We start from the raw sequence: 23,544 nt of genomic DNA on the forward strand, positions 1-23,544 counted from the left end.
ATGTTTTCCAGGCTACGTTGGTGATGCAGTTTTTTTTTAATGTGTATGATATTTTTGTCATGCGATTTTAAAGCCGGTCCTACAAGCGCATCCAAGAATAACATGCAGCTTATCTCAGAACTGTCGGTGAAAATTATTCTTGGAGCTAGGTTTAATTGAGCTGCATTTTAAAGAGGTGCAATTTCACAATTTGTGTATATTTTCTACGTTCACTATTTTGTCATGTGTTGAGAAAAACACAGATTTAAAAATTACATGGTCTAATATTTACATTTAGCATAACTGCAACCAGGCCCGGCCCTAACCAATCTGGCGCCCTAGGCAAGATTTTAGGTGGTGCCCCCCTACATCGGCAGTGTAGTGTATGTACTCACAAGAAACCGAATAGCTTTGTCTTTGACCTTTTTTTTTTTACTTAAAGAAAGCAAATTCACAATCAGAATAATTAACAAGATAAAAAAATATATATGAATAAATAAATGAATACAAAAAATAAAAAATGAATATATGAAATACAATAAATTTCATTTCATTTATTTATTTTTTTCACACTTGGTACAACAGATCAAACAAACCAACCACACTTTCTATCAATAAAGCACTACAACCATGTGTGAAAAGGAGCAGGAAGAAGAAAATATTCTTATTAAACCCCGCCCCCTATCTACATTCCAACTTATATTACAAGTGGGCACCAAAAATCAGGGAACAAACTAATATTAACATTTCTCTCCGGTCCTAACCCAAACCAAACAACAAATATACCACTCCACATAGTAACAAGGAGAAAAATAAAATTAAATAAATAAAACAAAAAATTATAATGGATCCATTTTCAATGAACTCCAATTTCATTCGCATTCTTCATATTGAGTTATCGTTTTAAGCATGTAACACTTTTTAAAACAATGTAAACTTATACAATTCTTTAAATTATAATGAAGAGAGTTCCACAGTCGTATACCCCTAACCGTTGTACTCATTAATCTTTGTGTAGTCCTAGCTAACTGATGCTTAAAATAAAATTTCCTTCTGCTATCTTCTCCCCCTGAACACATTAAAAATACTCTTTGTAACTTAAAGGGCAAAATATTATTTTTAGCCTTAAACATAATTAATAGTGTCCGTAATTTCACTAAATCTCCTAATTTTAATCATTTTGATTTTATAAATAATTTATTTGTATGTTCTCTATATTTAATGTTATGAATCATTCGTATCACTTTCTTCTGTAATAAGTTTAGAGGTTTTATAGTATTCTCATATGTATTCCCCCAAACTTCAACACAGTAACTAAAATATGAGAAAAACAATGAAAAATATAAAATGCGCATTGTTTTATGATCTAATAAATCTCTTAAATTTCCCAAAATATAAATGCTTTTGACCATCTTCTTTCTAATATACTCAATATGAGATTTCCATGTCAAATTTTCATCTACTATTACACCCAAAAAACGAAATTTCTCCTCCTCTTCTTTTCTCTTTTTTCTTCCCTGGGCACCTGACAGTTTTGGCCGTTTTGACACCTTGTGTTGATTTTTTGATGTGGTGACGTCCAAAAGGAACCATGATACGGGAAGGGAGGGGGCGCACCGTGCGGGGAGGGGGGGGCGTAATGTTGTAACAAATAATATTTCTATTAAATAAGCTTTACTTTGCATTTTAATTAACGTGGGATTATTTTTTGTATTTAGAAATAATAGTACCAGCTTTTTTTTTTTTTTTCAATGATGGACGGCGCCCTTAGCATTTGCCTATACGGCCTATGCCACGGGCCGGCCCTGACTGTAACATTCTTTTTTTCGTTTTTTTTTTTTTTTTAAAGACTCGAAAGGACTTGAAATTCAAAATTTCAGACTTGTGACTTTACTCGGACTTTTACACCAGTGACTTGAGACTCGACTCTGACTTGCCTGACATTGCAGGTGAAGGGAGCATGCATGTGCATGTGACAAATAAAGAACCTTGAACCTTGAAGCCTTCATTCTGAAGAAGGAGTCCCTTGGAAGGTGGTCTCAAAATGTCAACGCTGCTCTTTAAAGATGATGAGGTTTGGTTGGCTTCATCAGGTGGTGGCCTCCAGCTCAGACTGGAGAATCTTGAATGTAAAGCGACAAGAATGAGAATTCTGAGGCCATGGCCATTAGCCGGAAAAGGGTGAGAGTCCACTCTGGGTCAGGTACGAGTTACTGTCCCAAGTGGATGAGTTTAAGTATCTTGTGCCGGTCCATTGTAATGAAGAGAGAGCAAGGATAAAAGTGAAGCTCTTGGTTTACTAGTCGATCTACGTCCTTACCCTCATCTATGGTCACAACATTTGGGTGGTGACCGAAAGAATGAGATCACGGATACAAGTGATGGAAATGCGCTTTCTCCGAAGGGTGGCTAGCCTCTCCCTTAGATATAGGGTGAGGGGTTTGGCCAACCAGTAGGGGCTCAGAGTAGAGCCGTTACTCCTCCTCATCAAAAGGAGCCAGTTGAGATGGTTCGGGGATCTTGGGTGGGTGCCTCTTGGGTGAGGTGTTCTGGGCATGTCCCACCAGGAGGAGGCCCCGGGGCAGACCCAGGACACACTGGAGAGATTATATCTCTCAGCTGGCCTGGGAACGCCTTGGTGTTCCCTCGGACAAGCTGAAGGAAGTGGCCAGGGAGAGGAAGGCCTGGTCTTCTCATCTTGGGCTCTTGCCCCTGTGACCCGGGTGGATAGATATTAGCAAAGATACAGCAACAGCTAACTAATCAGAAACAAATCTCACTCAGTGGTTTGAAAAGATAGAAGAAGTTAGCCTAAAATATCATCATTAACTTATATTATTGTGTACTGTAAATTTGATTGGTATTTTTATCATTAACAACTTATTATTCTCCAGGTTTACTGTTTGGTGGGGTCCTTACCTGAGGAACTTTTGCGCTGCTGTACAGAATAGAGACTCTATTAGGTGTTAAAGTGTATCATGTTGTAATCTGTTAGAGTCAGCACTCAGAAAAAAGCTTGTTGTCCTTTTAGATTCAGTTTTTGAATGAATAATTTTGTTTTTCTCCATTTTATTTAAAGGACCATGAACATGCCACATTTGATGACATTCTGGGTGAGTGCAATACTTGTTTTCTTTTTTAATTTTAGACCTCAAGTGAAAATTACTCTGCGTAAATGTGGACAGGATGAGGGTGGAATAAGTTTCATCTTGCTGGAGTGCACAGATGACTCATTGTTTTTCTACTCCCCTGTGTGTGTGTGTGTGTGTGTGTGTGTGTGTGTGTGTGTGTGTGTGTGTGTGTGTGTGTGTGTGTGTGTGTGTGTGTCTCAAGGGACAGCCAATTTGCAATTTGTGTGTGTCACCATTATGGCTGAGTGGGAAAAGTGACACCTCTCTTTCTCTCTCACCCAGAGGAGATCGAGAAGAAGCTGACTGCCTACAGGAAAGGCTGTAAAATCTGGAACATGCTCATTTTCTGCCAGGTGAGTGAAAACGAAGACAGAGTATGAAAATATTTTGACATCATTGTGTCACATGTCCCTTTAAAATAGCATTCTATTAAGTCACAATAGTCCTCTAACCACTAATTACAAACTGACTGATAAGTGATATCCCTGAATGAAATTATTAGTGTGTGTATTCTCTTCATCACATCAATTAATAGTGGTTATATAGTACTGTCCAGACAGGATTTTAATGCACATAATTTAGCCTTTTCAGATTTTTTTTTTGGGATCAGAATTCCAACAAAATTTTCAAATACAGGTAATACTCGGAAGCTGAGGGATAGCACCACAGTCTGCCACTTGTCAATTTTTTTCTTTGTTTTTTTTAAGGACATTGAACACTATGGTGAGATATTCAATGTTTTTATGTCTTTGTATTGTTGTTGCAACAGTACTATTTTATGTCAGTTGACCTGTGGTATCTTTGACATTTTTCAAAGATTTATCTAAAAAAAAAAAAAAAGATTTGTTTTTGCAAAAAGGCTGCTAACTTTGAATAATCTTCAGAAAACCTGGAGAGCCTGTCTTCTAGAACAATTTAAAAAGCCTGTTTGCTTTGAAGATAAGTATGAAGAAATGAGGAGCTGCTCAAGACATTTTCACAGTTTTGTGTATGCGATGGAATAACCCCATCAGTTTTCAAGTCTACAGCGTACGGTACAACGTTGTCTATCATAACACAGACACCTTTCTGCAGGGAGGTCCGGGACATTTATACCTGCTGAAGAATAAAGTGGCAACCTTTGCCAAGGTGGAGAAAGAAGAAGATATGATCCAGTAAGTCTCGCCTGAGGGAAGGATATATGTTTTTTTGTAAAGTACGGGTGAAGAAACAAACAGTGAGTTTATGAAAAGAAATGGAAAAAAGAGACAGAATTCACTCCAGTGCATTAATATTAATTTTACATTCGTAGCAAAAGAGTAAAGTTATAGGTTATAACTTATAGGTCATAAGTCAAGCGTTTATTGTTCATCATAACATAACATAAAGAATTTTTTTTACATTTTGTACATGGTTTAATTTAAATGGGTTCTGCTCCTCTCATTGTGAATATAATTAATACAGCTGTGGAAATGTCCACAGCAAAACCAAGAGGAAAATTCTTCAAAGGATAATGTGGTTAAATTCGCAACTGCCAAATTCAAATGAACACAAAACAACAGAAGATCTGTGTCAGCTCAGATGAGTACAGTCTGATTCGCAAAGAGGGATGCTCATAGTCAAGACTGCGGTCCTTGCTGTGGTCTGAAAATATTCATTTCAAATGGCATTTGAAATTTGAACTTGAAAGAAAATACTCTGATTTGCATCTGCTGTTACAAACTTAATCATTACTTGGAGTATTGAACCATCAAGAGGCCTGGGACCAGAAAATATTGGAACAGACATCAATAAAAATAAAATATATAAAGTGCATTAGAGTTATTCCAGGCCACATGCAGTTTGCATTAATAGTGGTTTAATGAAACAAATTAACTTTTCATTCCCACTTTTCTTTTTAATTTGCTCACACACACACCAGTATATTTTCATGTGTGAGCTGAGATTCTGCTCCTGATCTCTATTGGACTTTGAAGGGTTTTTTTGTTTTGTTTTGTTTTTTTTGCAGTTACAAGATAACACGGCAGGCAAATACGACTGAAACAGGAACAAACGTTTTGTCCTTAGATTGAGTATTTTAGCTATCTGTTATCTAACTTTTAAATATTTAAGACTGTTATTTAAATATATGATGACTGTTTTTCATGTAAACCCACTTTGAAAACCTTAACCATAGGCAGACACCTCAACTTCTTGCTTCTTCGTTTTAGCAGGGTCCTTCAGCTTTGCAGTAATCTGTTTTAGATAGTATTATGCAAAAGAAAGTTTAAGTAGTCTTAATGTGCACCACGGTTGACTACTGTGGAGGTGACTGTCTTTAAAGGTATGGGGTCTGATAGGGTGTAATACATGCATTCTTGAGTGCACTTGTAGTTTTAAGCTTTTAGCTTAACCTTAAAACCACCCAAGTGGGTGGAATCCCAATTTGGTGACATTGTCATTAACATTGTACTACCAAAATACGGTACCTAAAGCACCATAATATTTGGTCTTTATAAGGGAAGTCTAGTTTGAGTCTGTGTTATGCTGAGAGCTGGTCAGCTTACTGATTACAAGTTTTTATTTGTAACACAGGTCTAGTCAGTGTTGCTCACTATTGACAGACCATAAGCATCAAATCTGCATTATAATAGAAAAAAATCACACAGGCTATTGAAAGCAAAAAAAAGAGTTACTTCTTAATCTGCAAGCTAATCTGTTTAAACACTGGCAATAAATAGTATTTTATCGTAACCTTAACCCTTACCTATGCTGATTGTCCTCACCTCTCCTGTGTGACCAGGTTCTGGCGGCGACTCAGCAGGCTGATGAGCAAGCTGAACCCAGAGCCCAACCTCATCCACATTATGGGCTGCTATGTGCTGGGAAGTGCTAATGGAGAAAAGGTAGCTGTCTTTGCTTGTATCCTCGAGAACAAGTAAGAGCCCCATAGTCCGCTACTCAGTGCAAAAGTGGACCAAAACTGTCTGCATGCATATGCAGCATGCTTAGTTGATACCACAGATATGCACGCACACGCACTCCCAGCCAGATACTGTCTATAGGCACATGCAGAGAAATTATGTTTTTTGTTTTCTTACTTCTTGATTTCACAGCTTCTCACAATGTCTAATGAGGTCACTGCAGGAAAGTTTTTGCACATGAACAGCAAATAGGAATTTTAGATGCAAAGGAATAAATTCCAACTTTACCATCACCCCCCAGCTTGCTCATCCAGATCTCATTCTACTACACAGCATAAATGTGTGTGTGTGTGTGTGTGTGTGTGTGTGTGTGTGTGTGTGTGTGTGTGTGTGTGTGTGTGTGAGAGAGAGAGAGAGAGAGAGAGAGAGAGTGCGTGCTTGGTGGGGTAAAGAAAGCATACACAGCACTTTGGAATGACAGGAAAATAAAATCTTTTGACACCTACTTAATTACACTGCACGCACTACACTGATACACTTTTTTCACATCAGTACCTAAACATTGACCTGCCCCAACCCTCCTATCCCCCACAGAGACAGGCAGACACTTACCATATGCAGATACAATCGCATGGAGCATATGCACATGAAACGTGCTCTCACACACTAAAATATTCAGCAAACCCATCTCCACATGCCGATTACTGTGGCATTTGCTTACTGCAGTATTCTTTTGCCCCATGGTAGTAAAAACTCATAAAGGCAATTGTTTCCTCACTGCACAAATATGAGCTGAAATGAACACTTACCTTAAATGATCTTAAATCTAGTGTTCAAAAACTGTGTGAAACTGTGATGGGAGTGGAACCAAGTAACTGCAGAAATTATAAAACTTATTATGGTGGCATATTATGGTGAAATTTATAAATAATTTCAAGTGCATTAAGACAATACACATATTGATGAATGATGATATTTTGTACATATTGCAAAAACAAAATGGACTTTTTACTTTTTACTTAAGCTTAATCATAACTTAATTAAAAACTAAATGGCAGCTTTATAGCAGTGACTCTGTGACACTGATGTTATTGCATATGACATTTGAAGGAGGTTACAGCTTCTCTATCTCTCCCCTGAGATATTTTGTATAGCATGCAGCTATTTTTCAACTCTTCAGTAAAATCATGAGTGACAAATGAGCCACTTGATTATGGTACTTCAACATTTCTTTTGTAAATCTGTTTCCATTTAACTGTGTCACACAGCCAAGAAGTTGAAAACCATACAGCTTTTTAAAATTTAAATTCCTACTTGTATTATTCTTGTATTATTCTCTAACAATGAGAAACAACACCGAGAAGTATCTTTGTGCAAGGTGGATAATGTTGAGCACTGCAAGAGCTACAAAGTGACCTCCAGCATGCCACTGGTGTGAATGCCTCTGACACTTCATGAGGGTGGTCTAAGGATCCAACATCCTTTAGTGAGTCCTGTGCTCACTGCCTGGCACCTTGGAGCCCGTGTGAAAGTGAGGAGGAGCCGGGAAAACGTTATGCCAGTAATGACATCATTCAGCATGACCAATATGGTAGTAGGTCAGTGACGGCCTGTAGAGGCATATCCACAGAGGGATGCACAGATCTCTGCAGGCAACAGCACCAACTGCTATTAGGTATCGGATCATACCTAATGGCAGGTAGGACCCATTGTCAGACCCTGCTGTAGTACAGTGGGTCCTGGGTTCCTCCTGGTACGTGACTGCCCAGCCTCATGTGGCAATAGTATGCAAGCAATTTCTGGAGGATGAAGGAATTAATTCCACTGACCCCCATGCTCACCTGATATAAATCCAACAGAACACCTATGGAACATTTTGTTTCTGTCCATCCGATGCTGCCAGGTTGCACTTTAGATTGTCCATGAGCTCAGTGATGCTCTTGTCCACATCTGGATGGAGATCCCTCAGGACACAAAATGCGGGTCCTACAAACTACCATTTTGAGTTGCTGCAGTGAAATGTAAGCAATTTCTCACTTTGATTTTTGGGGCGTCTTTGAGTTCAGCTCTCTGTAGGTTGACCATTTTATTTTCTATCAAGCGATGTGGCATCCTTTCAACCCATTTAACACATTTCCCAGTCCATATCGGTGTTTCTATCCAGCATGATGTTTTCCCCTTTGAGATCTGATGTGTTTTCTAAGTTTCAACAGTGTCGACATTTTGAGCCTCAGAGTCTTGAAGCATAAAGTGAAACCATCCTGAGTGGAGTTCTGTGAGCCTGCGAGCCATTAATCTCCATCCACTCTTGATTTATTTTATGGAAATCACAACAACATGTTAGCGCTAATTGGAAAGTAATGCATAATGCTTCAAAATGCAGCTTCTGACATATTTATTGGAATCATTGTTTAATTGTGTGTTGGATGTGTACCTTCTAGAACATCCAGCAGCGTACTATAACACTCCCTCTGACATTTGGCTTCTCATTCACGGTGATTCAGTTCAAAGACAAAGAGGGTGGGCTTGGCGTGCGGTGGCAAGGAAGGGCTTATTCGCTGCATTTAACAATTTTCCCCCTGCTGCTGCCTGTGTGTGCTCCTACAGGCTCAGCTGGAGAGCCACTATTAATAGACTGACTGACGGAGCTGAGCTGAGAAGATGCTCCACCCCACCCCTTATAGCTCTACTATTCTGTTATCAGCCATCTTATTTAAGGGTTTCCAAAGCCAATCCGTAGAGATCGTATTAATTCTCCTCCTTTAGGAAGATTTTAAAGAGTTAGATTTTACCTGAAATTCTGTTTTCATGTTACTTAACAGCTTACAAACCATACACAATGTCAGACAAATTATGTCATCACTTTACAACACCATACTTTAACTTAGAATTATAGAAAGAAAGCCAATCAGCTATGGCGAGTACATACATTGCAAGTGATAGGACAGCAAACAATAGTGTGCTAAAGAAGATATTATTTTTACTAATGGGCGATCACAGTATGGATTGATCTGCATGTTTGACAGAGTTTGGCCTCCATGACACAATTATCCCATTAATCCAGGCCTGGGAGTAGTACTAAGTATATAGGATAGGTTTGTGTCTCCTCCCAGTCTCACATTGGGGATTTGAGACTGGGAAATGAGTTAACCACTAAACCAGGGTGCCACTACATAAGCAATAGTACATGAAATTGCTTTTTTTTCACAACATAAGCCTGACCCACATAGTATTAAAGGGATTTTTTTTTTCAGTTCAAACTGACCTTACCAAGCATCAATATGAAATGGGTTTATGGTGATGACTGGTTGCCAAAACAAGCCTGACCCAGTGAGGTATAGACTCAACTGAAACACAACAAACATTAGCTACATTTAAAAAAAAATAAAAAAGAAGTCTGTTTTATATGTTTTCCAAAATAGGGTTAGAGTTAGGATTAATCCAACTCAATAAAAACAGGAGTTTTAGAACCATGAAATACTACGTAACTGCTGTTTTGTCACAAACCGTATGTTTTTAAAATTTTTAATTTGTTCAACTATGTTGGTCCGTGAGTCCTTTGGTACCGGACCGCGAAAGTTGAGGCTCAGGTGTGAAATGTATGGTTTTCAGGGTTTTTATCGGTTTTCAGCGTTATTTTGTCATCGTTTTTATCGTTAACTCAGTTTTCCTGGGTCTTTTCATGTGTGTTATGAATAAATCTTCTTTTTTCCGGTACCGGTACTAGTTTTATTTTGTTGTATTTATCCGCGACACCTTAAAGGCCGGTCCGTGAAAATATTGTCGGGCATAAACCGGTCTGTGGCGCAAAAAAGGTTGGAGTAAGGTATGGAAGAGAAGAGGGGGTCTGGCTGTGTTTTAATTGATCGATGGTGTAATTCTGGGTGCTTAACTGTAAAAGGGAAGCAGGTAGGAAGTAAGTCCTCTGAAGTAAGGACAATGAGCTTCTAGCTGTTAGCATGAGGGCATATTATCTACCGTGGGAGTTTACACATGTTACCGTTATAACGGTGTGTGTCCTCTCCTGTTATCCAAACTGTTACCAGCGGATTTCAAACACAGTATCTTCAGGCCCTTTTTCTGATCTCTGGGGATTTTAATCATCTCTCCCTGTCCTCCACTCTGCCCACCTTCACCCAATATGTAACCTGCCAAACCAGAGACAATAAAACACTAGACTTATTGTATGCCAACATCAGCTCATCACCTCTCCCTCCTCTGGGGCAATCACAACCTGATTCATCTCCAGCCTGTGTATAAACGCCTTGTACACAGAGAATCAGCTGTGTTGCGCACAGTGAAGAGTCTGAGGAGACTGAAGCTCTGAGGTACTGCTTCAGTTCTACTGTGTGGGAAGAGCTCTGTGCTCATCACAGAGAGGATATTGACAGCATAACAGACTAAATCACACAGGGGCATAACACTGTGCCCCTCTTGAAGTTACAGTGTTTTTCCAATAACAAGCCCTGAATTAACCCTGAAATCAACGCTTTCCTTAAGCAGAAGAAGAGAGACTTTAGGTCAGGAAATAAGGAGGAGCTGGGACTTGTGCTGAAGGAGCTGAGAAGGTGGACAACCAACTGCAGTAGAGCAACATCAGTGTAGTTTGGAAGAGGCTGAAAACAATTTCAAACCACAAACCAAACTCCCAGGCTCTAGGAGATTTAGGGTGGGTGAATGATCTGAAGAACTGGTTCAGCTCATTCACCCACCCACAGACACTTACCCCTCAGACCCAATCATCTCTGCTGCAAACCTCCCATCTTCAACGAGTGCCTGCTTTTCTTCCCATGACTATACACCTCTTAGCCATCACCCAGCCCCTCTGCTTCAGAATACTCCATCCCATAGCCCACCTCCCCCACCACCATCCTATCCCTTTCAACACAGGTGGGGAACGAGCAGCAAAATATCAGGGTGCTGTGCAGACCAACTGTATGGTACATGTTCAACATGAGCCTGAATCTGGGTAAAGTACCACAGCTGTGGACAACCTTCTGTGTGGTACCAGTGATGAGGACCACACAGCCAAAGGACCTCAGCAGCTATAGGCCGGTAGCACTCAGCTCGCATCTGATGAAGACCCTCGAGAGGCTGGTCCTCAAACATCTTAGTCCCCTGGTGAGGTCCATTGTAGTTCGCCTACCAGCCTACCATTGGAGTGGATGATGCCATATCATCTACCTCCTGCACCAAGGTCTGACCCACCTGGAGACGCGTGGAAGCACTGTGAAGATAATGTTCTTTAATTTCTCCAGTGCTTTTAACATCATTCAGCCTGGACATCTGAGGGACAAGCTAGAGCTGTCAGGAGTGGACCTCCATCTGTCACAGTGGATGCTGGACTACCTCACTGGCTGACCACAGTATATGAGGTCAAAGGGCTGGCCCTGCAGGGAACTGTGCTGGCATTGTTACTGTTCACCCTCTGCACTGCAGACTTCTCCATCAACTATCCAGGCTGCCATCTACACTACAAAAGTCCTCTGATAGTTCTGCCATAGTTGGCCTCATTACAGGTGAGGATGACTCAGAGTGCAGACAGTGGATTCAGGACTTTGTGGACTGGTGCCAGCGGAACCATTTCCTGATCAATGCAGGGAAAACCAAGGAGCTGGCAATGGATTTACGCAGGTGCAGAGCCACCACACCAACACCAGTGAACAGTGCCGTTTCGTACTGTACAGCCTCTTATTTCTTTTGTATGAATCTGTCACTTCGCTGCTGCAACATTTGAATTTACCAAAATGAGGGATGATAAAGGATATTTCTATTAAATTTTTTATTCTATTCTTTCTACTTGCACAAAGTATGTGATTCAATCAGTATGTGGGCTACTTGTGCTTGTGCTTGTGCTGTTGTTGGTTCTTCAGCCTTGCTGGGGAAAAGAGCAAAGGTTTTTGCTCCTGCTGGCTGATGGCTCCACCATCAGCCAGCAGGCCACAGCCAGGCTCCTCCATCAGCCAGCAGGCCACAGCCAGGCTCCACCATCAGCCAGCAGGCCACAGCCAGGATCCACCATCAGCCAGCAGGCCCAGCCAGGCTCCACTATCAGCCAGCAGGCCACAGCCAGGATCCACCATCAGCCAGCAGGCCACAGCCAGGCTCCACCATCAGCCAGCAGGCCACAGCCAGGCTCCACCATCAGCCAGCAGGCCACAGCCAGGATCCACCATCAGCCAGCAGGCCACAGCCAGGCTCCACCATCAGCCAGCAGGCCTAGCCAGGCGCCATCATCAGAAATTCCGCTTCCGGGTCCCTCGTGGTGGCCGCCTCGTGCTCTCGCTTCAGTATGCCACCCAAGAAAGGCCCAACACCAGAGGAGGTTGAGGACATTAAAACCTCCCTCGGAGCGCTGTGCGGAGACGTGGCCGCAGTCAGGGCGCAGCAGGAGCTGCTTCTGGGGCTTCTGGAGGAGGTAAAACAGCTACGCCTCCAAAATGCCGAGAAGGACAGACGGATCATGGATCTCGAGCGGCGGGTGGATGAGCTGGAGCAGTACACCCGTACGAACGACGTGGTCATCAGCGGTATTAAAATCAAGCCGCGCTCATACGCGCGCGCGGTGGCCGGGAACGTCGGGGAGCCCAGCGACGAGGAGACCCGCTCGGTGGAGCAACAGGTGGCGTCCTTCCTCCAAAGCAAGGGGATAGAGATGGACCTGGAGCACATAGAAGCATGTCACTCACTGCCCAGGAGGAGTGACAGACCGCCGGCCGTCATTATGAGATTTGTCAATCGGAAGAACAAGGTCGCACTGCTGAAACAAGGACGCAAACTGAAAGGCACGGACGTTTTCATTAATGAGCATCTGACACGAAAAAACGCAGATATCGCGAGGAAGGCAAGGCAACTGAAGAAGAACGGTAAAATACAACATACATGGGTAACAAACTGTAAGATTTTCATTAAGCTAAACGGGACACCAGAAGAGGCAAAAGTACTGATAGTGAGGAACATGGAGGATCTGGACAAGTATAACTGACACCAATGTATCAATTACACCAGGAAATGACATGGACACGTTGAAATCAATTCTTCAACAGAAAGTAATTGATCTAGATTGTGAATATAAGGAGCATAATATAATAGATCCAGAAATAGATTCTGAAAGTAACTTTCTCTCTACTTTTGTTAAAAATTGTAATTATTTCACTCAGGAACAATATGAAAAAGAAATTAACCTAGACGGGAAGCTCTCATTAATTCACTTTAACAGCAGAAGTATGTACTCTAATTTTGATTTCATTAAGGACTATTTACAACAATTTTCTCGCCCCTTTAGTGTTATAGCCATCACTGAAACTTGGTTCAATGTCGATAAAGGAATAGATTTTTGTTTGAATGGATATGATTTAAAATACATGAATAGATTAAATAAGGCAGGCGGCGGGGTTGCTATATATGTTCATAACTCTATAAACTATAATGTTGTAACAACTATGTCTATGGCTATTGATGGAATTTTGGAATGTTTGACTATTGAGATTATGAATGACAAAAAGAGAAATGTTATAATAAGTTGCATATATCGGACACCCAGTTCAAGTATTGACACTTTTAATGAATGGATAGAAAAAACGTTTGCTTCGGTGAACCAAAAATTACTATTTATCTGTGGTGATTTTAATATTGATTTGCTAAATCTAACAAGGTTAAAAGCCATTGATGACTTTACTGACACGATGTACAGCTTATCACTATATCCAACAATAACAAAGCCAAGCAGAATAACTTCACATAGCGCCACTATTATTGACAACATTTTTACTAATGTCATGGATTTCCAAATTAATAGTGGCCTGCTTGTCTGTGATATAACTGACCACTTACCAGTTTTTACTTTGTGTGACTGTGATTTAAAAAAAATAGATACCAAGATCATGATAGCAAAGCGAACAATAAATGAAGAAGCAATTCATGCCTTCAATTTCGATTTAGCACAACAAGATTGGAATTCGGTGTATGAAGAGTCAGATGTGGACAAGGCTTATGATAATTTCCTAGATATTTTTACTATGTGGTACAATAAACATTGTCCTGTAAACGAACACATGACAAAGAAAAAAAAGATAAAAAGTCCTTGGCTCACAAAAGGAATTATTAATGCTTGCAAAAAGAAAAACAATCTGTATAAACAGTTCATCAAAGTAAAAACAAAAGAAGTGGAACAAAGATATAAAGCATATAGAAATAAATTGACTGATATTATAAGAACGAGCAAACAACTTTATTATAGAAGAAGATTATATGAAAATAAAAACAATATAAAAGGAACTTGGGATGTGTTAAACAACTTAATTAAACAAGGATCTTCTGGAACATCATATCCTGAATATTTTACTGATGCAAATGGTGAAAATCACAACATGAGTAATATTGTCGATGGGTTCAATAAATTCTTCATAAATGTTGGCCCTGAACTAGCAGCAGACATCCCGTGTCATAAAAATGAAAATATCAGTAATATAAAATCAAATCCCTTTTCACTGTTCCTCTCAGCTACAAATGAGCAAGAAGTAATAAATATCACATTAAAATGTAAAAGTAAGTCTTCAATGGATTATCATGACATAAATATGTCTGTAGTTAAACAGGTTATTCTGAATATTGCTAGTCCCTTAACATATATCTGTAATTTATCATTTCAGTCTGGTTGTTTTCCAAAAAAAATGAAAATTGCGAAAGTAATACCACTATATAAAAGTAATGACAAACACAGTTTTACCAATTATAGGCCTATTTCTCTACTGCCTCAATTCTCAAAAATTCTAGAAAAACTTTTTAATTCAAGATTAGAAAAATTCCCTGAAAAACATCAAATAATAAATGTTGGTCAGTATGGTTTCAGAACGCAAAGAACCACTTCAATGGCGATAATTGAGGCAGTAGAAGAAATTACTGATACACTGGATAAAAATAAATATGCAGTTGGTATTTTTGTTGATCTCAAAAAGGCCTTCGACACAATCAATCACTCAATATTATTGGATAAATTGGAAAGATATGGTATTCGAGGGAAAGCTGGTAACTGGTTAAAAAGTTACCTAACGGGTCGGGAACAATATGTTAGCATAGGGCATTACCATTCAGAGAAACTGGTATTATATGTGGTGTTCCCCAAGGGTCAGTGTTGGGACCAAAACTTTTCAATGTATACATAAATGATATTTTTGATGTTTCTCAAGTACTTAAACTCATACTGTTCGCAGATGACACCAACATATTTTTCAGTAGCGATGATTATACTGATCTTGTAATGACCGTAAACAGGGAGATAAAATTAATAAAAAAAATGGATGGACATAAATAAATTATCATTAAATATAAATAAAACTAAAGCAATGTTTTTTGGTAATTTAAAATATAATGTAGAATTACCAATTATCATTGAAGGTGTACCAATTGATAATGTGAGTGAAAACAAATTTTTGGGAGTCGTAATTGATAATAAAATTTCATGGAAACCCCACGTCAGACACATAAAAACCAAAATTTCCAGAAGCCTCGCAGTTTTGAACAAAGTGAAACAATTCCTTGATAAAGATGCACTTTGTACTCTGTACTGTACCCTGGTTCTTCCATAGCTTACATATTGTGTGGAAGTGTGGGGAAACACATATAAAAATACAACTAATCCATTAGTCACAGTACAGAAACGAGCACTGCGTATTATTCACAAGGCTGGTTATCTAGATCATACTCATAAATTCTTTCTTCAGGCAAAGTTACTTAAATTCCAGGATCTGGTTAATTACAATACATCTATAATTTTGTATAAAGCTTTTACTAAACTTTTACCGGCAAATTTACAAACTAGATTTGAAATTCGAGAAAAGGTTTATAATGTGAGAGGCTTTGGAGAATTCAAATTACCCAGAACTCGAACAACCCGTAAAGGTTTTTGTGTGTCTGTATGTGGTGTGAAAATCTGGAACAGTCTGAGTTTACAATTGAAACAATGCAAAAATATTCATAGATTTAAATTTCTCTACAAACAGTTGGTCTGGTCACAGTATACTCAATGATGCTTTTAGTGTGCTCTGTAATGTCTGTTCTCTTACCATTGCTGGTATGGATTCCAAAAAAAAAAAAAAAAAAAAAAGTGTGCGTATGTATGTACATATATGTACATGTGTGTGTAGATATATATGTATGTATATGTACAGTGGGGCAAAAAAGTATTTAGTCAGCCACCGATTGTGCAAGTTCCCCCACTTAAAATGATGACAGAGGTCAGTAATTTGCATCAGAGGTACACTTCAACTGTGAGAGACAGAATGTGAAAAAAAAATCCATGAATCCACATGGTAGGATTTGTAAAGAATTTATTCGTAAATCAGGGTGGAAAATAAGTATTTGGTCAATAACAAAAATACAACTCAATACTTTGTAACATAACCTTTGTTGGCAATAACAGAGGTCAAACGTTTACTATAGGTCTTTACCAGGTTTGCACACACAGTAGCTGGTATTTTGGCCCATTCCTCCATGCAGATCTTCTCGAGAGCAGTGATGTTTTGGGGCTGTCGCCGAGCAACACGGACTTTCAACTCCCGCCACAGATTTTCTATGGGGTTGAGGTCTGGAGACTGGCTAGGCCACTCCAGGACTTTCAAATGCTTCTTACGGAGCCACTCCTTTGTTGCCCGGGCGGTGTGTTTTGGATCATTGTCATGTTGGAAGACCCAGCCTCGTTTCATCTTCAAAGTTCTCACTGATGGAAGGAGGTTTTGGCTCAAAATCTCACGATACATGGCCCCATTCATTCTGTCCTTAACACGGATCAGTCGTCCTGTCCCCTTGGCAGAAAAACAGCCCCATAGCATGATGTTTCCACCCCCATGCTTCACAGTAGGTATGGTGTTCTTGGGATGCAACTCAGTATTCTTCTTCCTCCAAACACGACGAGTTGAGTTTATACCAAAAAGTTCTACTTTGGTTTCATCTGACCACATGACATTCTCCCAATCCTCTGCTGTATCATCCATGTGCTCTCTGGCAAACTTCAGACGGGCCTGGACATGCACTGGCTTCAGCAGCGGAACACGTCTGGCACTGCGGGATTTGATTCCCTGCCGTTGTAGTGTGTTACTGATGGTGACCTTTGTTACTTTGGTCCCAGCTCTCTGCAGGTCATTCACCAGGTCCCCCCGTGTGGTTCTGGGATCTTTGCTCACCGTTCTCATGATCATTTTGACCCCACGGGATGAGATCTTGCGTGGAGCCCCAGATCGAGGGAGATTATCAGTGGTCTTGTATGTCTTCCATTTTCTGATGATTGCTCCCATAGTTGATTTTTTCACACCAAGCTGCTTGCCTATTGTAGATTCACTCTTCCCAGTCTGGTGCAGGTCTACAATACTTTTCCTGGTGTCCTTCGAAAGCTCTTTGGTCTTGGCCATGGCGGAGTTTGGAGTCTGACTGTTTGAGGCTGTGGACAGGTGTCTTTTATACAGATGATGAGTTCAAACAGGTGCCATTCATACAGGTAACGAGTGGGGGACAGAAAAGCTTCTTACAGAAGACGTTACAGGTCTGTGAGAGCCAGAGATTTTCCTTGTTTGAGGTGACCAAATACTTATTTTCCACCCTAATTTACGAATAAATTCTTTACAAATCCTACCATGTGAATTCATGGATTTTTTTTTCACATTTTGTCTCTCACAGTTGAAGTGTACCTCTGGTGCAAATTACTGACCTCTGTCATCATTTTAAGTGGGGGAACTTGCACAATCGGTGGCTGACTAAATACTTTTTTTGCCCCACTGTATGTGTGTTTGTTACTTGTAGTTATTACTGCCTGTTACCTGTGGTAATGCAATTTATAATTTATATATTCTGTATTCAGTTATGAAGGCTCTAATTGTTGGTTGCGAGCTGCCGTTTAGATGCTTGTATGTGCCCGGGGCTGTTGATGGGTCTGTATGCAATGATGGGCGTAGCTGCGGGAAGTTTGTTTTTTTTGTTGATGAGTGAGTATAGGGGTGGGATTTAATAAGTTTTCTTCGTCCCACTCCTTTTTCAGGCAATTTTTGTTTTTTGTTTTGTGCATTTTATGTTCAATATAGGTATTTGTTGTGCCTGAAAATGAACAAATAAATGAAATGAAATGAAATGAATGAAAAAAATAACAAAGAGCTGAAGTGAAACAAAGTGGTAAAAAACAATGAAAAGTGTTCACTGCAACTTCTGGCTGTATGTTTCATGCTTTGTTTTTGAAGGTTTTCTCACGTTCTCTGTGAACTCTGCTGTTCACCAGGAGCGGGATACCTTCCTTCCCAATTTGACAGACACATAGGTCCTCTACTGCTAATGTGTATGCAGACAGACACATTTGCTGAACCATAAATTACGATTCAGTCTGCACCATTTCTCAGATCTGCTCCTTTGGCCTGAAGCCCACCTAATTTGGCTGCTCTGCTCTGGGTTTCACTCCTTTATTTGTTTGCATTAGTACTCCACACTCTTGGCTCTCAGACTTTCAGAATTTCTGTACATCTACAACATCATCATTGGTCTCTAATCAGTATACTGTGTTGCATTATTACCAGACAGACCTATCACTGTTCTTGAGTTTTTCATCACAAACGTTTAACACAACTTCATCTCAGCTTGGATAGTAGTTTGTAACTGGTCTGTCAAATAGAGTCGTATTTTGATAACAGTTTTATAGACTTATTGATCTTATAGCAATTGAGACTATAAGCAAGATTTAACAGCGTCGTACAAGCAAATTATTTAGTCATGGACTGTTTAGCATTTCCTGTTTACCAAACATGCATGTCTCTGGACTGTGGAAAGAAGCAACAATACTTGGATTAAAACCAAAGAGACTTTGGTCTTTAGATTCCTTGTCTTTTTTATAGTACTTAGAATAGAATAGAATAGAATAGAATAGAATAGAATAGAATAATCCTTTAATTGTCCCACAAGGGGAAATTTGGTTGTAACAGCAGCCAAAAAGACACATATACAAACAAACAGTACACAGGACACGGAACAGAAACATACACAATTTCTCTTACATATTTACATTAAGGACAGTGGTTACTATATACAGAGAGTACTGTACAGTTATTAAATTAAATAAAAATAACTACAGATAAGAGGCAAAGCAGGTTGTAGTGCGAATCGGTTAATTAACTTATTGCAGTTACAGCGCAGATGTAAACATCTATGTTTGTTGGGAGCAGTTCTGATTGTACAGTCTGACAGCTGCAGGGAGGAAGGACCTGCGGAAACACTCCTTCATGCATCTAGGATGCAGCAGTCTGTCACTGAAGGAGCTCTGCAGTTCAGCAACATTTACATGCATGGTTAGTATCTTTGATTGTATTCATAGTAGGCACAGGTTATTCCCACTCCAGTAAGGAGAGATCATTTATAATCTAGCGCATAGGTGACAAACTTTGGCCCGCGGGCCAAATTTGGCCCGCAGCCTACTTACATTTGGCCCGCGAAGCCATACCAAATTACTATCAGAGCTGGCCTACTGGTATTATACAGCTAATATATATATGGTTTAGTATTAAGCTTTGCTTGTTCCATATTCAGTTTTTCAGCAAAACGTGTTTGAGTCCATAAGAAAAGATTCATTCTTATATCTGGAGAAATAAAAATATTTAAATAAATAGTAACGTTAGCCCGTGGCTTTGTTCCAGTTTTGAATTTTGGCCCACTGTGTATTTGAGTTTGACACCCCTGATCTAGCTGCTCATCAGACTACAATGAAACTACACAGAAGAGCTGAGTCCAATAATAGTAAGAAGTAGGGCATGACCCACTGATGTTGACTTGGATAAGAATCTCTGTCTGGTTAGAATGATGTTGAGATTGACACGAGGTGGGTCACATAAATGAGAGTCTCGAAGGTAGGATGACACAAGTACTGAGATGTAAAGCAAGTGGAATAGAGACTAACTCGAGAAAATGACTGGGCCTAAGTAATGACGACTGTATTGAGTTTGACATTGTGGGAAAGCAGGAGTGTTGTGAAGAACAGAATGGAAGAATTAGTGATTACAGATCTTTCCTATTAACCTTACACATGAGCTTTTTTCTATCACACACATCATGGTGATGCATTAAAAACTGAAAACAAGCACATTATACTTGAGTAGTGCTTATTTAAGCTGCACAGTACTTCAGTTAATTGACTCAAAAGGAAGAAAATGGCAACTAATAAAAAAAATTCAAAATACATAATTTCATTAAAAAATATATAAACAAATTAATTTGATAACTGTCTGTGTAGGTTCTCAGTCATTCAGGTCATGGTGATCTTAGGAGCTTGGAAAGAAAAATCATCTGGACGTTTCACCTCTCATCCAAGAAGCTTCTATAGTTTTAAAACCAATTGATGGCGAGTCCCAGGTATTTAAGTCCTACTGGGAGTTTTCCCTTATCAGGCTTGTTGACCCACTATTGATCATGTACCACATCACATGAGCCAAGGTATATGAAAAAGTGTGTGGGTCACTATCAGCAGAGGTTTGGGGTGAAACCATTGTGAGACCTTGCCCCACCCTATCATGTGACTTAGTTAAGTCACATGATAGGCTTGTACCAAAAGGTCTGGCTCAGCATTCAAAAGCAGCTACAGTGAGTTTAAGTGGGTTTGTCTTCACTACAGCTACTGTGCTGCAAGTGGCACATTGACCTTTTTTGCATACACCCGGCTGAACAGAAGTGCTGCAGGGTCTGCTCCAGCTCTCTGCACACAGTGCTATCTACCGCATTACCACTGCTTTGTTTGTTTTCATCTCACAATGCTGGTGGCATTTGGAACAGAGCGTTCTCTCTGTCTCTAACTCTTTCTCCTTTCTTCCCTGCAGCTTATTCAGACTCTGAAGAGGTTGATGAGACCCACCTCCGTTGAATTTAAGTCTCCACTAGAGCTGTCAGCACAGGGTGAGAGTAAAACATGCTCATTTGTAAACGGTTTCATTTAAGCTCTGGTAATAACTTTTTGCTGCAGATAACCCACTGATTCGACCTGTGATGCAGAACCACAACGTGCACACACACTAAAAAAACACATGTACAGTGTTTGTATTGATTTAATGCTACCATCCTCAGTGGTACTCTTTCTGAATGTTAATAGTGGGTATTAGTCAATGCCAGGAAGCTGCTTAGCTATAAAGAAAGCTTGTTAGGGAATATGAGCAAACACAGACTTGCAAACTCTTCTGAGCTTTTAACAGATACCTCATCAATCATTTCCCTGACATCTATGGATGCCACGCTAATTATTTTCCTATTAAAACATAATTATCCCAGCTGTGCTTTTTCCCATCCTCCGCTGACCCACCACACTCTGCTCCATCACCACTTTTGTCTCTTTTTCTCCACATACATAGAAAATGCAGCAGTGTGATAAAGCATGAAGCACTTGCTGTCGAAAGAAAAAAATTGACAAGATAATCCAGCAAGCCAAAGATCATCTCTGGAACCTGATGACAGCCAGAAGATGAAACTTGGCATCCACGTTGGAGTTTATTATACACATTTTAAGGTCAACGTATGCAGTGTAGATTGCATTCTGCATATTGAATAGTTGGCTAAGTGCACATATATTGCCTTGAGCACAGTGAAGCACTCATGCTTTCTAGGTCATTGATGAAAAAATATGAATTCCATAAATGGTAAATGGCCTGTATTTGCATAGCACTTTACTTAGTCCCTATGGACCCCAAAGCGCTTTACACTACATTCAGTCATCCAACCATTCACACACTGGTGATGGCAAGCTACTTTGTAGCCACAGCTGCCCTGGGGCACACTGACAGAGGCGAGGCTGCCGGACACTGGCGCCACCGGGCCCTCTAACCACCACCAGTAGGCAACAGGTGAAGTGTCTTGCCCAGGACACAACAACCGAGACTGTGAGAGCCAGGGCGCAAACCGGCAACCTTCCGATTTCAAGACGAACTGCCATGTCTTGAACCATGATAAATAAAAACATGAATATAAAATCCCTGTATATGAGGGGAGCAATTTTATCCTCTGAGAAAAGAACGTCTTATCCATTTTACTTTCAAGAGGTCAACAGCAACTAGAGGCAACTGGTGACTCAAAAAATGGAAGAGAGGAAGAAAACCAACCTGCGGCACCATGTTCCTTACAATAGCTGCTTAAGCTTTACTTTTTGTGACTAGTAGACAGTATATAGTCAGCTTTGGTCCTTGTTATGCCGTTTATTTGTTTATTCCAACCAGTCATTTTATGTAATATATTGATCTCCCACTGTTTCTCATAAAAAACCTCATTGCACTCAGCTTTCACTTTCTATGAGCCATCAAATGTTGGGGGTAGAGTTTGGGTTAAGTTCGTGTCCAACCCTTTTATATAATTTTCACCTATTTGGATTACCCATATAATAAGGTTTATGACAAATAGACTGTAATGTAAAAGCAATGTATCGATCTTTCACTGAAAGGTAACGTCTAGTTTCTGAAAAACTGCCTTTTAGCATGTGATTAAATAAAAACCCAACCCTAAAGCTACTCCTAACCTTAGACTATTTGCTAGTGACCTGGTGGATGTTAAAAGGCTGAAATATGAATGCATTCCCTTTAACTTCAAAGCACTGTTCAACTGAAAGAAAAATCAAAGTATTTAACCACATAGTCAGACCTGCAAGCAGCCAATCCAGTTCTGTGACTTATCTCCAAGTGCAGATAAGAGAATTCAACATGCTGAGTGCACTATCGACATATCAAAGGCTCATTAAAATTTTTGATTTTGCACCATGTAAAAAATGCCTCCTCCTCATCAATGCTTCATCTTTCTAACAATAACAGCAGCAACAGCAGTGAGAGTCACGACATCAGCCTGAGCTGCTGTTGTTAGCTTTGCCAGTCAAACACACATACACACTCCCAACAGCTGCTGAGAACCACGAAGCAGGACCAAAAAAGCATGTTTCTTCAGTGATGTGGAAACTCTTCAGTTTTACAAAGTCTGACATCAAACACCAACTTATCCTGTGTAAAGTTGTTAAACCTCAGTTTGAACTAACAGTAGCAGCACAACACATCTGTTCCAACATCTAAGACTACAGTACCAGTGAAATGACAGTAACGTGTTTCGTACCTTTTCATTTCCCCTCTGGTCTGATTTTTTTTTTTTTTTTTTTTTTACATTTTCTAAATAATAATTAATATTTTTTCTAGCTGGACTTGAAACTGATATTTCCGTAAGCATTAAAATAGTCCTTCAACTCCATTTGGTTGTAATATTACTGGAACAGTGACAGATTATACCACCACACACAGCCAATGGCCCCAACTCTGACCCATATTTTGCTTCTTCCATAATCACAGTGATTTCAGCTAATTACATGGCGTGTCCGTTGTTCATACTTTCACATTCATTAGGCATGTTTTCATCTACCTTTATGTGCACAACACTGTGTGGATAATCTGAGCGTAAGATAAATCACCTTTTTGAACAAATTTTGGGAAAAAACATTCATCCTATTATGAAAGTTTACCTCAGATTCCATATATGTTAAACTGGCGGTGGCACTCCGTTGCAAAGTGAGTTGA

The 23,544-nt window shown here is 39.8% G+C and overlaps 2 protein-coding genes across 2 annotated transcripts in view; both read left to right on the top strand.

Annotated features, from left to right (window-relative positions):
- Positions 1–23,544, top strand: part of LOC147316962 (NMDA receptor synaptonuclear signaling and neuronal migration factor-like) — a 74,450-nt gene that overhangs the window by 43,026 nt on the left and 7,880 nt on the right. The window contains exons 9-13 of the mRNA XM_086313496.1: positions 3,059–3,092; positions 3,393–3,463; positions 4,185–4,264; positions 5,872–5,974; positions 20,830–20,905. Coding sequence (XP_086169622.1) covers positions 3,059–3,092; positions 3,393–3,463; positions 4,185–4,264; positions 5,872–5,974; positions 20,830–20,905 — 364 coding nt within the window. The remainder of the gene's footprint in view (positions 1–3,058; positions 3,093–3,392; positions 3,464–4,184; positions 4,265–5,871; positions 5,975–20,829; positions 20,906–23,544) is intronic.
- LOC147316963 (uncharacterized) lies at positions 12,170–13,242 on the top strand. Its single transcript, XM_086312851.1, has one exon. It carries the CDS (start codon positions 12,285–12,287, stop codon positions 12,975–12,977), a length of 693 nt encoding a protein of 230 aa, XP_086168977.1. The 5' UTR covers positions 12,170–12,284; the 3' UTR covers positions 12,978–13,242.

This window comes from Aulonocara sp. 'chitande type north' Nkhata Bay, linkage group LG12, assembly GCF_057382095.1.
Source record: "Aulonocara sp. 'chitande type north' Nkhata Bay isolate Kocher_YH1m ecotype deep benthic linkage group LG12, A_spYH_male_GT1.1, whole genome shotgun sequence".
Taxonomy (NCBI): domain Eukaryota; kingdom Metazoa; phylum Chordata; class Actinopteri; order Cichliformes; family Cichlidae; genus Aulonocara; species Aulonocara sp. 'chitande type north' Nkhata Bay.